Source organism: Corticium candelabrum, chromosome 1 (genome assembly GCF_963422355.1).
Source record: "Corticium candelabrum chromosome 1, ooCorCand1.1, whole genome shotgun sequence".
Taxonomy (NCBI): Eukaryota; Metazoa; Porifera; class Homoscleromorpha; order Homosclerophorida; family Plakinidae; genus Corticium; species Corticium candelabrum.
In genome coordinates, this window is record NC_085085.1 from 1910266 (window position 1) to 1926295 (window position 16030).

General features: G+C 43.3%; 2 protein-coding genes across 2 annotated transcripts in view; both read left to right on the forward strand.

Moving 5' to 3' along the window:
• The first annotated feature begins 3366 nt into the window (after nt 1-3366).
• LOC134195566 (cation channel sperm-associated protein 2-like) lies at nt 3367-12657 on the forward strand. The gene is made up of 13 exons (XM_062664611.1): nt 3367-3448; nt 4240-4308; nt 4382-4563; nt 4745-4852; nt 4942-4998; nt 8979-9103; nt 9165-9337; nt 9764-9893; nt 11557-11619; nt 11682-11740; nt 12052-12136; nt 12292-12359; nt 12530-12657. Exons 2-13 carry the CDS (start codon nt 4260-4262, stop codon nt 12592-12594), a joined length of 1164 nt encoding a protein of 387 aa, XP_062520595.1. The 5' UTR covers nt 3367-3448; nt 4240-4259; the 3' UTR covers nt 12595-12657.
• A 936-nt stretch (nt 12658-13593) lies between these two features.
• Nucleotides 13594-16030, forward strand: part of LOC134192148 (receptor-type tyrosine-protein phosphatase S-like) — a 17121-nt gene continuing 14684 nt past the window's right edge. Inside the window, exon 1 of the mRNA XM_062660847.1 lies at nt 13594-13757. Within this exon, the coding sequence (XP_062516831.1) occupies nt 13691-13757 (67 nt within the window). The 5' untranslated portion in view covers nt 13594-13690. The remainder of the gene's footprint in view (nt 13758-16030) is intronic.

A 16030-nucleotide genomic window follows, 5' to 3' on the forward strand; every position in this document is an offset into this window, starting at 1 on the left:
CTGGCATCTATAATTTCGATGTGAATCCCGTCACGTGCAAGTCACCTGCAGTACTCACCCCGATAATCCGTTTCCCGTATATAACGAATGCCGACTCTCGCCATTTCGACAGTCCCGTTGAACGTCGTCACTTTGAAGACGTTGCTGGCGTTTTGGGGAACAGGTGCATCGAACGCGGCAGCTCTTCGACGGTCATGGACGGGCAAACGACTGTGGGCGCATTTTTTCAAGACCCGGATATCAGCAAAAATATCTTTCGTTTCCCGGCGTCGCCCGCAATAAACGACACGCTCAGCGCGTACCGTCCGACGTCGGGAACGGGCAGTTTAAATTCGGTGCAGATCCAATACGCCGTTACGGAGATAATCGCGCGCGAGCGGAGGCGGGTTCAGTCGGCTGGAAATCGCGTCGTCGCGGGAGAAGTACGGAAGATGACGACAGCTTCACTTTCGACCTCTATGGATTCGGCGTGCGCGAGCCAAATTCGGCGGAGATCGGACTTGCCCTTCTTTTTGTCCTGATTTACACACAGATACACACACAGTCAGACAGACAGACAGCTCTCCTTTATAATTATGTATAGAGATACACAAACACGCACACACACACACACACACACACACACACACACACACACACACACACACACACACACACACACACACACATGTACACACACACACTATATATATATATATATATATTATATCGTTTTGTTTAAGTTCTCATGTCTCTCCTAGTTGTTGTACACTGTTCCATGCACATTGTGGTTGCGGTGCTTTCTATAGTTGAGTGATTTATGGCTATATTTAAGGTCTAGTCTGATGCTGCAGGTTTTCGCCTTTGCTTTTTAACAGAGCAGGTTTACGAGCATCGTATACATATTTATATAAATGCTTGTCAATTAATTAATGGCGATACAGACAGCTGCAAGTCGAAGCTTGCTTTCCGTGCGAGAAATTGTGATTGTGCGACAGCCTTGAAAACAGTATACACTGCTTGTATATGCTTGTGCAGTACCTCAGGTCTTGTACCTGTAGATATAGACGGGGGTATGTGTAGACTTGTTGTTTGTGAAGGTAAGAAACTTTAAATGCCACAAATTTCACGCAAACTTCCAGCTTAGAGACGTATATAGTACTACAAACACGGTCCTCGGGTGTGCATGGAGCCACATTTCGGTGTGGCTTTAAGAGGCATTCATTGCCTTGAGCCGGAAAACGTGAATATGAGACTCCAGATTTCTTGATATCGTATTCCCCAGAAGGCAGTTTCTTAGGCCCATGCATATGTTGTATCACTCTGGCAAAGCACAGGGCAACAGGAGAAATGTTGCACTGGGGATTTGGAGCCTTCTGGACCTAAAGGACGGTTCTGTGGAGCCAAGGCTTTGTTGCCATGGTAACACCTGCCAATATGTGCGTACTGTACTGTATGTACGTAAAAACGGGTATCCGGTGATTCTGCTGAGAGCTTTCACGTAAAGTGTCTGGTTCTTAATTTCTTTAAGACTGTGGGGACAGATGACTGAATGATTATGTTTCAACCTGCTTGCTAACCATCGTCCCGGTTTATAACCCGGACAGCCCAATTACTAACCGGATGTCCGAATTACTAACGGGATAGCTAAGAGTAAGACAGCAGACAACCAATGCCAGCCACAAAAAAAGTTACGTGCTACGAGAGAAAACAAGAAGTTAATTTGAGTGAGGAAGCAACTTTGAGCAAGAAGCCCTGCAATTCGGTCTCTCCTGACCCTCGACAAGAGACAACAACTGCTTCGTCAATTGCTACGAAAACGTCTATAGGAATCGGGAAAAGGGACATCAAAATTCTTGAGTCTTCCTTTGCTTGCCTGAATGACTTGATAATTAATGCTGGGCAAAAGCTGATGCGCGTTAGTTTTCCTCTGTGGAACGGCTTTCAAAACACACTCTTGAGCAATAGGTTAAAGCTCTCTGTATCGCGCACAAAGTCTACTCAAATACATCACTCTCGTGGAAATCACTGGGTAACGTCAGCAAGTGACGAGGCTGGTGAAGTAACCCTTCATGACAGTTTGTTTCTGGGTGACATATCACAGGATGTTCAAGCTCAACTTGCTTCAAATTTACAGAACGGAAAAAGATATCCTTAACTTAAGGTTAAAGTAGCGTCTGTTTACAAACAGAAGGGCGGATGTGACGGTCACAGGCTTGTTCGCTCTGGCATTTGCGGTTGACGTAGCGTCTGGAATAGATCCAGCGTATGTCCGAGAGTGAGACCAGCCATTGTTGCAATCGCTGTACACTGCATCTGCCGTCTACCAGAGGAATTTTTAAATCCAACTGTTTCGTGTTTGAAATGTCAGAAGCTCTTTCACTTGCGTTGAGCGAAGGCATAAAAGTTGTGTTCAAGCACGTATCTGTGCGCCAGTTGTCGACATGGATAATGCATGCATGGTTGTTCGGTGACATTTTGTTGGTCGTTATATCTGACTTAATGTTACCGTCAAGGTATATACTATTTGCTAAAGTGGTTACGAGAGTCATGTAGTAATCAGTTCTTCATCCGGATTGCAGAGACCGAACAACTAGTTACTTAACTGTACAAATGGTTAACTGGTTAGGAATCGGGATGTCCCATTTAAAATCTGGACGTCCAGTTGATTAACCGGCCAATAGGTTAACTGGTTAGGAATCGGGATGTCACGTTTAAAATCTGGACGTCCGGTTGATTAACCAGACAGGTTATTAATCCGGATATAACAATTATACTTAATTGGTATGCAATTGGTAGAAGCTCTGTCTACCGTTAGTGTCATTGCATGCAACCAAACGATGATGATAGATTAATTGGTAATCGAGATTTATTCATAGTTACAGTCAAACTTTATTGTATCAACACTCTAGCATTTGCTGATATTCTTGATTTATACCGAAAGGTTTTACAAACACAAAGTAGGAACAAAGTCTAGTCGACTTTTAGATGTGAAAGTGTCGGGAGGTCTATTGTATTGTGGACTACAAAGATCCCGTATGGTCGATGGCGGGAGACTCGCCCTTGTGCCGCGGCGCGGAGCTCTTCCGCACGAAGTTAATCGACGAATTCAATCTACTTGAGTCGATTGGCGGTGGTGTTTCAGAGCCGGTCTATGATTCTAGCCAGGTTACAGGTACGAGATACCTGAAACCGCTAGTAGTCTAGATTCATTCACACTTTGAAATCTGACAAATTGAAATGAGCAGTGATGTCAACTGATGTTGATTTGGTTGTTGGATGTGTCTATACGTTACAGATGGTGAGATATTGAGAAAGATGCTTCTAGAAGCTCCTCATCAGCTCATCAAGTTTAAAGTGTACAGGCACGACGGGGAGACTGCTGAAACGAACGTAGACAGAAGACTGACGAGAGTCAAGAATAAGAACAAACTACCGTTGGGAGTGTGGGCTCGATCAGTGGTGGAAGGTCAGTGCGATGCGACGCTGTGTCAACACTAGAGGCGTTCGTTTGTTTGTCTATGTGTCTGTCTATATGTCTCTTTGTCTGTCTGTCTGTCTTTGTCTTCGTTGGCGTTTTTTTTACTGTGGACAGCATTCGACTTGAAATAATTAATTTTCAATGCTATACGTCAATTGACATTTTACTCTGTGTGTGTGTGTGTGTGTGTGTGTGTGTGTGTGTGTGTGTGTGTGTGTGTGTGTGTGTGTCTGTGTGTCTGTGTCTGTGTCTGTGTCTGTGTCTGTGTCTGTGTGTGTGTCTGTGTGTGTGTGTCTGTGTCTGTGTGTGTGTCTGTGTGTGTGTGTGTCTGTGTGTGTGTGTGTGTGTGTGTCTGTGTGTGTGTCTGTGTGTGTGTGTGTGTGTGTGTGTGTGTGTGTGTGTGTGTGTGTGTGTGTGTCTGTGTGTGTGTGTGTGTGTGTGTGTGTGTGTGTGTGTGTGTGTCTGTGTGTGTGTGTGTGTGTGTGTGTGTGTGTGTGTGTGTGTGTGTGTGTGTGTGTGTGTGTGTGTGTGTGTGTGTGTGTGTCCACTTATGTATGTATGCATAAATCGGTATCGCTACTATGGTAGTAGGTATGAAAAGTCTAAGGGTTTATGAACACGTTTGTGATATTTTGTCCAATAATTCTTTGGCGATTGCTTGCTCTGGATTAGACATTTACAATTGATCTCTTTGTGTTATCATATGTAATCAAGGTGCATCTTGCCATTAAGTAGCTACAGTAGCTGCACTGCTTTTTAGTTCATGATTGTCTGACTAGCTGGCGCATTCCAACACTTTATGTTGGCTCTCATTGTTGTCAACTCTATTGCTCTTGGTATCCAATCAGGTACACCCAAACCATTTATGTATTATGACCCTGACAGTTACCTAGCACCTTGTAAATTGATCTTTTCTGACAGAGCTGACGGATGCGGTTAGTTCTGGTGAAGATTCATTGATGGCTCTAGTGGTGATCCTCGACATGTTTGACTACTTCTGTCTGTTTTGGTTTGTGATCGAGATCATCTTGAAGTGGATCGACGACTTTCGGATGTTCTGGAAAAATGGATGGAATATATTTGATTTTCTAATTACGGGTTTGGTAAGTGAGACTCAAATTACTTGGAAACAGATTATGTGTGTAGCATGGCGATAGATATGTAGATATGTCTGTCTGTCTGTCTGTCTGTCTGTCTGTCTGTCTGTCTGTCTGTCTGTCTGTCTGTCTGTCTGTACTCTGCCCATCTTCATTAGTATCTCTAGTTGTTGCTTTGTTGATTCAGTCTGCTGCACCGGAAGTTATCACTTTATTTTCTGGAAATGAGAATTCTCCTATCGCGGAGACTGCTAGACAGCTTCGAGTATTTCGAGTTCTCAGGTCTCTCAAAATGGTTAGTATTTATTTATTTATTTTTGTATTTTTGTTTGTTTACACCAACGGCATCAACACGTTAAGTGACACGTGTGCAAATGTTTGCAGGTTTCGCGCTTTGGGAGCCTCAAAATCATCGTGCTAACAATACTACAGACGTTTAAGGTAAGAGCGCATACTAAAATTTTAAATACACCATATGTTAGCAAACATGGCAACATACACAATAGCAAAAGTTTTTCAAAATGTATAGTCACATACACATTTATCTTAGACTAGATGATTAGCCCTTTCTTTTCCCTGGGCAAATTAATTAAGTTAATTAACACCTTTCTTATATAAATATCTGGTTTTTAATTAATATTGAGCAGGAACAACACATAGTTAACTCGTATACAATCGAAAATGCGTTTGCATTGTGGTGTGGAACGCAGTCTTTATGGATGGTTTCGTGCCGATTGGCCTGGCAGTTTTGTCGTGATTAATGTGACAGGCAGACGTGCAGATCAGCCTTTTATATATAGAGAGACATAAGTTTTCTGCCAAAGAATTAGGTACATATAGGATTCGTTATTTTTCTTATCATCGCTTTATATCTTTAGTTAATTAAATTACATGTAAATTACATGTAGATCTCATTTGTTCATTTGTAAACCGACAAAAACTATTTTTAAAAATCCTGGATCCGCTCTTGAGTTGGAGTCATGATGCGGAAAGAACCTGCATGCTCTATACCTCGCACACTCAAACTTGTATGAGACCAACTTTTTTATTTATTCTTTCAGAAAGACGTGACGTAGTACAATCCAAACGTTTTCGTGCTCTAATTTGGTGTCTCCAGTTCTAAAGTGTTTACACACAAATTATCGTATTTTCATTTCAGTAAACTTGAGTGAGTAGGCATAACCCCTCCAACTTCTCCAAACAACGCCAGCTGAGTAGGTCGACTGAAATCCCTTTTGGTATTTTCCGTTTAAATTAGAATAATGACATCTGTTGTACCACCATGCACCGAAATATTTTGTAGCACAACTCCTTGAGTACCGGTCGTTGTCCCGATCTTTAGTCGAAAATTTCTGTCCATTGTGAGCAGATAGTGAATTGCCGGCATCGCCACTGTATTGTTTGAACGTGATCTTGTATTTATCGGCTTCGTCGGCCACCGAGAAGGTTTCGTATTGTGCGTAGCGACTTTCGTTATCAAAGTCTCTCAGATCGATTCTGAGCGTTCGGGCTGTAGCCGTGAGTCGATGTATCTTGTCTAATCCCAACCAAAACTCTCCGTCGAGATCACCAAATCCTGCTTTGTAATCCGCCCAGTTGCGATAGAAATCGACGGATCCGTTTTGTCTTCTCTGGAAGACAGTCCATCCACCTCCATTCGTCATGTCACAGAACACTCTAAATGCACCCAAACCGTCGCGAGGATCGACGTCATACACACCGCTGCGACTATTTCCAGCCGAAAAGATTTCTCCGCAGTTCGTATATATTGATGTCGCATTGGCCGTGGTTGTAGTGTTTGCAGTTGCGTTGTTTGCGGGTGCAAGACCTGCTCGCGCTAGCTGCAATTCTATAGCCGCTAGACGAGGAGCCAGAGAGGCGCAGCAGCTGCACGCGTCCGGTGCCGCTTTTCCTGGCGGACCCGCAGTCGCTGCTACGTCTTCTCTAGTTGAACTATTTCCTTGTTGGTGTCCGGTGATGACGTCATGTAGAGGTCGACCGTTGACGGTGAGACTTGCTGCAGACAGCTCGATGTTTCCCGTGGCCGTTATGTTTACGTCTCCGTCTCCTCCGATGATGGTCGACGCCGTGGCAACGATTGGCAAGACGATCAGCAAAGCGAGCTGAGGCGTCATTAGTCCAAGTCTAGTAACTACAACACGAAAATACTATGAGCGACGGAATTAGGTAGCTAGCCAACTGCCGAGTGGCTAACTGTCGAGGCTAACTGACTATACACTTGCTGCAAACTGTGCTTTATATGAAGCTGTCGGTGCCGTGAAGTAATGTAAGTGTTGCAGGTTGTTGGACTCTGGACTTTGAACTTCCCGTTTGAACGCAAGACACTTGCAATAATTGATAACCTTTTGTATGCGTGACCTTTGCGGTTACATCTGCGTGTATTTAGATCGGCATCTAACCAATCTGTGACGCATGCGCTTTGTTATTACAGTATATACATTAGAGCGCCGGTTCACAGATCTCATTGACCAAACGTAACGTAATGTAACGTATCGGAACGTTAAATGGCCTAACGTAGCGTAACGTAGATAGTATTCACACAATACGTTCGCTCAACGTCGCTAGTTAACTATATTGTACCTTTTCTCTTTAGTTTTATCTAATTCGCGAACGAATTTGTTCTTATGGATTTCCGCTTGTGAATGCAGTCGTCAATGACGTTCGTAACTAGAGGCTCTCGCCTAGCAAAGATACCGACTCTAGTAGCTTGCTTCTCTAAGCTTTTCTTCCATTTTCACGAATGTATGCGATCGGTATAGAAATCACGTGATCAATTGCTCAAACCCTATTGGTCAAACGTGCCGCTCTGTTACGTCGAAATAGAACAACATCCTATTACAATAACAGAGAGGTAGGAATGGCATCCAGGTTGGAGGGCAACCTCGACGCGCGGTTGTCTAACTTGAATGTAATCTCCGTCTACCGATTGTCGCACATGCACATAGAACACTCTAACGTCATTAGGTCTAGTCTCGCGTAGCCATACGTTTCCCGCCTACATTCTTCGGGAATGACGACGGCGGAGTGAGATTGACAATCCGGGAAATGACGAGGGTATGACAAGGGCGGAGTGAGACTGGGTCGAGTCTAATGCTATAGACTTTTGTCATTAGGTATACTGATGACTGAAAGGTTTTTTACTGTCGTCTATTGGAGCTCCTCACTTATAGCTCGTTTTCACGATGACCTAGTTTATATGCAGTGACCATAGGCTGCTGATTGGGGGGACTGCATGCATGACCCCCGTGGTTCCTACGCTTATGCGTAACGTAACGTATAGCAGCGGTAGCGTATCCTAACGTAAAGCCACCAGTGACCGGGTTTACAGATGCTATGACGCTGGCAACGTTACGTTACGTTACGTTACGTTGGTCCAGCTTGGGCTATATTGACAGACAGACAGACCCCGGATGAATGAAGCGGTGCTTGCAACCTACAGTTTCTGCAAAGTAGAAGTCGTCGACAGGAGAGGAGAGCTTTTTCAGGATTCTTTTTGACGTCAGCGGTTCTTTCTGCTTTCGTCGGTTGCGTCAGTCCTATTCGGTTGTATGGAGTCCCCGTTTCTGGAATGAACGCTTTTGTTGAGTTGCTTTTCGTCGTATGTTGTTTCCGTGGCTTATGTTTCTCTGTTGTGATCGAGTTTGCGTTCTGTCTTTACTCTTGTGGCTTCAGTGTCTGGGATCATCGCAGCCTTACCTTGCCTTCGTGGTCTAGTGCATTTTCTCCGGATTCTGTCGTCGTCATCTCATCTTCGTCTCATCGTCCATCTTGTGACTTCAGCGTGTGGGATTATCGCAGCCTTACCTTGCCCTCGTGGCCTAGTGCGTCTTCTCCAGATTCTGTCGTCATCATGTCGTCTCTCCTTCGTCTTGTCGTCCATCTTGTGACTTCAGCATCTGGGATTATCGCAGCCTTACCTTGCCCTCGTGGCCTAGTGCGTCTTCTCGGATTCTGTCGTCACCATCTCCTGGTCTTCTTTGGATTCATTTCTTCTGACTTGCGTATCTTGTACCTAGCTCTAGAGTCTAGCCTCTCGTATGTAGTTTGCAAGTTTTATGTTGTTACTAGTGTTGGACTTTAGTTATAGTTATGTACTTTGCAGTGATGTATAATAGTTCCATGTTTGAAATATATGTATTGACAGACAGACAGATGGACGACAGACACAGACAAACAGACAGCAAAAACCAAGCAAATCTAAAATACATTGATTCATGAGCTGTAGACAAACAAACAGACAGACAGACAGACAGACAGACAGACAGACAGACAGACAAATAGACAGACAGTCAGACAAATAGACAGACAGATGGACAAACAAATATTTAGATATATACGGCTCTGTACAGCCTTAGGCTCGCGTACCAGGCTCGTTTTACTAAATCTCTTTACTGTTGTAGACTATGGCCTTCTTAATGCTTCTTCTATTCACTGTCGCTTTCATTTTTGCCATCGTCGCTATTGTCGTATTCGAGCCGTTGTCCAGCTCGGAGCGAACGGATCTAGAATACAAAGACAGTTTCAAGTATATGCAATTACATCCACGCGGTCTCTTAATTCATGCACATTTTAATGTTTCCGTTTAGGGGTCTGCCTCGTTCTCTTGTCACACTCTTTCAACTCTTCACGTTGGATCATTGGTATGATATATATGTCGACGTGACGAAGGTGGTCAATCCGACGTTGACGATCATCTTCATCATCGCATGGATTTGGGTCGGAGCGTTTGTCTTCCGAAATATCTTTGTTGGAATAATGGGTACACACACACACACACACACACACACACACACACACACACACACACACACACACACACACACACACACACACACACACACACACACACACACACACACACACACACACACACACACACACACACACAAACAAACACACACACAAACACAAACAAACAAACACACACAAACACAAACAAACAAACACACACACACACTCACACACACACAAACACACACACACACTCACACGCACGCACACACACACACACACACACACACACACACACACACACACACACGCACACCAATCATGTTTGTAATAAAATTGTAAAGTGTTAGTGCGTTGTGCCTCTGAGTGTGTCTGTCCTTGTGTGCATGCGTTGTGTTGTATATTGTCTGACTGTTGTTTGACTTTGATGTCGCGTGTTTGTGTTGTGTCGCAGTCAATAACTTTACGACTATTAGCGAAGCGTTACAGGAGCAGACGCTCGACGAGCGAAAACACATGGAGATGGAAAAGAAACGAGAGACACTCAATTTAGACATAATGAAACAAGAAGCACGGCGACAAAGGTATTCTACACGTACGTCCATAGGCATGTCAAAAACGAGTTAAAATGTTTTTATTTAATTAAAGTTCTAAAGTTCTAACTCGTTTTAGAGCTTTATTGTCATATACTATTTGCACCTCGTTTATTCTAATTTTGTTTCAGAGGTGTTTGTGTTGGACTGTGTGTGTGTGCGTGCGTGCGTGCGTGCGTGGGCGCGCGCGCGTGTGTGTGTCCGAGACCCGGAGGGTACTTACAAAGAGAACTTCCAGAATCTGCAATCTGGTAGCAAGACTTCTTAACGAAAGGCCAGAGACCCTTCTCTAGTTGGTGTTCCCAGCATGATAGTACTTTCTTGTACAACAGGAATTGTGTGTTGGAGGCTGGAATTGGTTGGAAAATCAACAGAAGGGGCAGAATATTTTACACTTGTTTTCAGTAACTTTTCAATCCGATAGATTGGCGAGACAAGGAGAGGTCAGAGAGAGCTGCTAAAACTTTCTTTCTTGTGCCCAGAAGAAAGACATTATCCAGATAGGCCAAGAGTCTTTACTAAGACAATGATTCCTGATATTGCCTTAGGAGGGATGTCAAGTGTGGAACAGTTGGTGAATCGCCATAGAGAAGAGTGGTGGACCCAAGCGATCTCATTGTGAATTGATGATGACAGTCCCTTCTGTTATACTTAGTGACTATACAAATATACTAGAGAACTCACTTCACAGGACAACTGAGCTGCATGGTTGTAGATATATCTGTCTGTCTGTCTGTCTGTCTGTCTGTCTGTCTGTCTGTCTGCCTGCCTGCCTGTGGACAGAAGTTAGATCAAGGTTTTCATTTGATTACCTGTAAATATGGAGGCGGTCCTGTCTGGTTTCACGATATTATTGTTGCTGAGTGGTCTGCTTGCCTAAAGGAGCCGGATATTCCTCATCTAACAGAACCAAGAAACAGATACGTACAAACTGATGGAAGACCAGACATTACATTCTACCACATTGATTTTGGTGTCACCCATGAATGTGATGTTTCTTTGGGTCGCCCTTGGAGGAAAGACATAGTGAACGGAGCTGCAAAGGTCTGCAGACATGCAGCGACAAAACAGGAATCAGAAAGATGCTACAAATATTCAAAGGAGATCTTGCCAGATGAATCTAGCCCTGAAATTGTTCTGCTAGTTTTTTAGCATTTCGGCACATGAGGATCACGAGCGGAAAACTTACTGCATGAACTGGGAAGAAAGGCAGGGCTCATTGAAGGAAGACGAGTAGATGCAGAGTTAATGTCATATTGGCGACGATGTTTTTCTGTGACTTTCCAAAATTACAATAGTAAAGTTGTCTTGATAAAATTGTCTAAGTTGTCAACAAACAGACTAATGGAGGATAATGTAATTAGAAGAGATAGATACATCCAGTGCTTCACACATTGAAATAGTTGAACTTGTTTATGAAGCACTTTCTTTTAATTATTAAAGCATTATGTATTCTAGTGTGTATAGATGCTACATGTATCTTAATAAAATAACCTGCCTGCCTGCCTGCCTGCCTGTCTGTTTGTCTGTCTGTACTGATATATCTTGAGGGGTTAGCATGTCAATAAAAATGTTTCATTATTATGTAATAGACTAAATTTCTAAACTTGATTTCTACAAATTGTCAAGTCTACATCAGTTTGTTGCTATGCAGTGAGACTCTTACGAGACCCGCAGCCGTTCAGAGTCGACACACAGGATACAAATCTTTCGCAAGGTTTCACAAAACAGTCACTATTCTAGACAACTTTTTCAATCTATTTTTTATCATGCATGCAGCACCATCTGCAGTGAATATACGACTAAACAATTCCAACTAGATGAAAAAGAGAGTGACGGTAAGAACGACTAAGAAACAGACAGACAGACAGACAGACAGACAGACAGTTCTTTAGCAGTTAGAAAATGTAATTTTTAGTTCTCAGTTGGTTCTGTAGTTGATATCTGTAGTCTCTAAGTGATTCTGTATAATTTGACTCGTAGTTACATATTGTATGTTGCTAGATTCATGTTTCAAATACATGTATTGGACAGACAGACAGACAGACAGACAGACAGACAGACAGACAGACAGACAGTGTCTGAGACTAACATGCAGACAGACAGTTCTTACACTACAGAAAGATGGGAAAATGTCGTTGCAAACCAGGTTGGGCTAAAACAGTTCGCGACAATCTACAAACTCTTGCTTTTCATCTCGAGGAGACGCGGTGGCCAAGAGACAGTCTTTTCAGGTTAGTTTCCTGCTACACGTTGTCGACCAGCTGCAATGTGTGTGTGTGTGTGTGTGTGTGTGTGTGTGTGTGTGTGTGTGTGTGTGTGTGTGTGTGTGTGTGTGTGTGTGTGTGTGTGTGTGTGTGTGTGTGTGTGTGTGTGACTTGGTTTGTAGATACTTTCAGATTATGGAGGAACTTCAAGACAACATTCAAGAGTACAAAGAAATACAGCAGCTAGCAGGTTTGATCCTACTGTTACAGTAAACGATAGACAAGTACACTCTTGAACACAAATTCACACACACACACACACACACACACACACACACACACACACACACACACACACACACACACACACACACACACTTAACGCAATGTGGTCTAAACCTGATGACGTCGTATTGACAGTTGCAGCGCTGCTCAAAGTTCATGATACTTCACTGAATGATGAAGCAATTCAAGCTCGTTCTTGACTGCCGGCGTATTTCCTTTCAACCTAAAACATGAAACTCTACTATACACGCAATGCAAGTAAATTAATCCGGAAGACGAAATGTAGCGTTTCAATCATAATTTATTATTGTGGAATGCACAATCGTGTGTCGACATGGAAGGACACAAAGCTCGATATCTGAAGACTTTCCGTCGCGTATGAAGCAAATGACAAACAAACTGCAGTGCACTCTAACTACTAACTGCAACAACTTCTCCCATGCAGCGTGGTAGTTTCCCTACAGCTTGTATTGAAAATCTTTGCGGCTTTGGATATAAAACGTCGTCCGGTTGAATTAAACGTGCAACGAGACAGTTGTAACGACTCCTCCTTACTAAGCTAGCGTACAGTGTAACTGCGCGTAAGAATTAGAGTCACGTGCCACACTGACCGGAAAACAAAGGCAACTGGCTATACGAGAGACAATTAAACGGCGTGATTCAATCCTAAGATTTTAATTGGAATGGATGAGAATAGGGTTGGAGTCTAATTTCGTCCGGTACAGTAGTAATTAGCGCATTGCTCGTGCATTTGCAAAGAGGAGAATGCGTGAGTCGGATGCCGGCACGTGAGAGAATCCATCCAGGGTGTCACGTGATGCGTGAAAGGTAGTCTAAGGTGCATGCACACACAGAGCTTGCCTATCGAATCTCTAGCTATCTAGGAGCTGTATACGTGTGCGTGCGTGCGCGCGTGTGTGTGTGTGTGTGTGTGTGTGTGTGTGTGTGTGCGCGCGCGTGTGTGTGTTTGTGTGTGTGTGTGTGTGTGTGTGTGTGTGTGTGTGTGTTTGTGTGTTTGTGTGTGTGCGTGCGCGCGTATGTGTGTATGTATTTACTTTACCCTTGTAGCTAATTGCATTCTTATTGCTCTCGAGATTGCCATAACGACAGAATGAGCCACATGTTCATTCTACTCATACATTGTAAATTACAATTTTACCACGTGACCTAGTTCTTTTCCGCAATCTGTTTACTAGTAAACCGTTCGAGCACACGTGATCGAAGAACACCGCAAAACGTATACACGTTGCAATCGCAAGTCGACGCAACTTGCAGGCAGGCTCTTGTCGACTCACGATGAAGGAAATTTGTCTTCTTTCCGGTTCGTTTCTTCTTATCTTCCATCTCAGCGGCGTCTGGGCAGGTAAGCTGCTGTGCATGTGTATAGTGCAGGAAGTCTTCGTATCTAGAGAAGCAGCAATCTCCATGCAGACGTGTTTACATGAGTTTTCCGTTGCATCGTTTAGGTATATATGTATAGATCGATCTGGGCTGCTCACGAATTAGGCATAGAGGTACTCGTTTTTCTAGGTAGGCGTATAGACCACGTGCCGACCGTTCGGCTGGCTCGATTCTTTTTTCGCTAGTCTATCTTATTCCATGCATAGTAGAGAGGCCGGTGTTGTCTGCCTCTCAGAAGCAGCGAGCGCAAATTTGCGGCCGACATCTGGGATCGTAAGTTTAGCGTCAAATCATGCCCTGCAAGTGAGCTACTAGACAGCAGTCTCTCTAGCACGTATAGGCCTTTATGCATGTACGTGCATGCCCTATAGTACATGGAAGGGCTCTAGACTTGGTACAAACGAATGATGATTTTCTATTGTTTCTGTATCGTGAGTTCAAAATTGACTTGGAGTTCTTCTGCACTATACCAATTTGCAATCAATAGACTGCAATAGTTATCTATAATAGCTATATGTTACATTGAACTATATATATATATATATATATATATATATATATATATACTGCTGAGGAGCACACATATCTCTAATTAAAATCACCAGCCCAACAAGATAACTAGCAATCAAAGAGTCTTCTTAAAAGTAACTAAAAATTATTTTCTAATGATACATGTCCATAACCGTGTCTTGAGGTAATGCAGTCTTTTTCTAGTGTCTTTAAATTTTGCAGTCAAAACATATAGCAAATATTTATAGTATTTACCGAACGGCAAACTAAAAGCCAGAGCGTCAACATAACGTTAGTTCTAGAAGTAGTACTAATGCATGTCTAGCTAGCTATCTAGCATAGTCTATACCTCTAGGCAAAGACCAAATAGCGGCAACTCTAGCTAGAGTAAAGTGATTGAGGGCGCTTTCTACGTTGCGCATATTCGATCAGGCTCTGCCCAGACTTCTTTGCCAACTAACTAACTTTCTCGCCCGAGCATCTAAATTGACGGATACTAGATTCTGTTTGAGATATCGATATCATGACTACTACATTTTACCAACAACATTGCAGCTTTTTACTGTGTATCTGTCATAGATAAATGACTAGAGAAGTACAAGTTCTCTAACAGAAATTCCAATGCTGCAAAAGTATTGCTAGCGCGCGTTATTACGTAAAGCGCCTAATTAAGGCCAGTAAACTCAAATTTTTCTGCTTGGTTTTACCATCTCTGGAACGTGTTTACACTGCTTCAACAGCTTACACGCAGCAGTACAATAAAATGAAGTTAGTCACGTGGTTATTTAGCTAGCCCGGATGTGAACGTTTGATGTAGTAGATCGTCAATGCTGTACGATCAGCAATGACCGTGGTGTTGTCTCTACACTGAGAGCTCTGGCTAGAATTTGTTATTTGAACGTTTACTTTTGGAACTTCGTCTTTACTTTTGGAACGTTTTCATATGATGGTGATGGAGCAAATCAACTCTATGACTTGGTAGAGAAGAAGATTTTCACTACCACGTACAGAGATATTGAGTGTGTTTAGTTCTATTTTTGCGATGCTATAAGCTACATTGCTAAATACTAGCAGTCTGTTTGTTTGTCTGTCTGTCTGTCTGTCTGTCTGTCTGTCTGTCTGTCTGTCTGTCTGTCTGTCTGTCTGTCTGTCTGTCTGTCTTCTTTCACTATTGAACATCAAAAGCAAAATTTTACAAGAACACTATAGGTACAACTGCTAAGCTAAATGTCCATCTACTGAGACTTACAGATCGAGTACTACTAAAACTCTAGTGAATGGTGTTCTGTCTGTCTGTCTGGCTGTCTGTCTGTCTGTCTGTTTGTCGGTCTTTCGGTCTGTCTGTCTGTCTGTCTGTCGGTCGGTCGGTCTGTTGGTCTTTCGGTTGTTTGGTCTGTCTGTCTGTCTGTCTGTCTGTCTGTCTCTGTTGGTCGGTCTGTCTGTCTGTCTGTCTGTCGGTCGGTTGGTCAGTCTGTCTGTCTGTCTGTCTGTTGGTCTGTCTGTTTGTCTGTCTGTTGGTCTGTCTGTTTGTCTGTCTGTTGGTCTGTCTGTCTGTCTCTGTCTGTCTGTCTGTCTGACTGTCTGTCTGTCTGTCTGTCTGTCTGTCTGTCTGTCTCTGTTGGTCGGTCAGTCAGTCTGTCTGTCTGTCTGTCGGTCGGTTGGTTGGTCAGTCTGTCTGTCTGTCTGTCTGTCGGTCGGTTGGTTGGTCAGTCTGTCTGTCTGTCG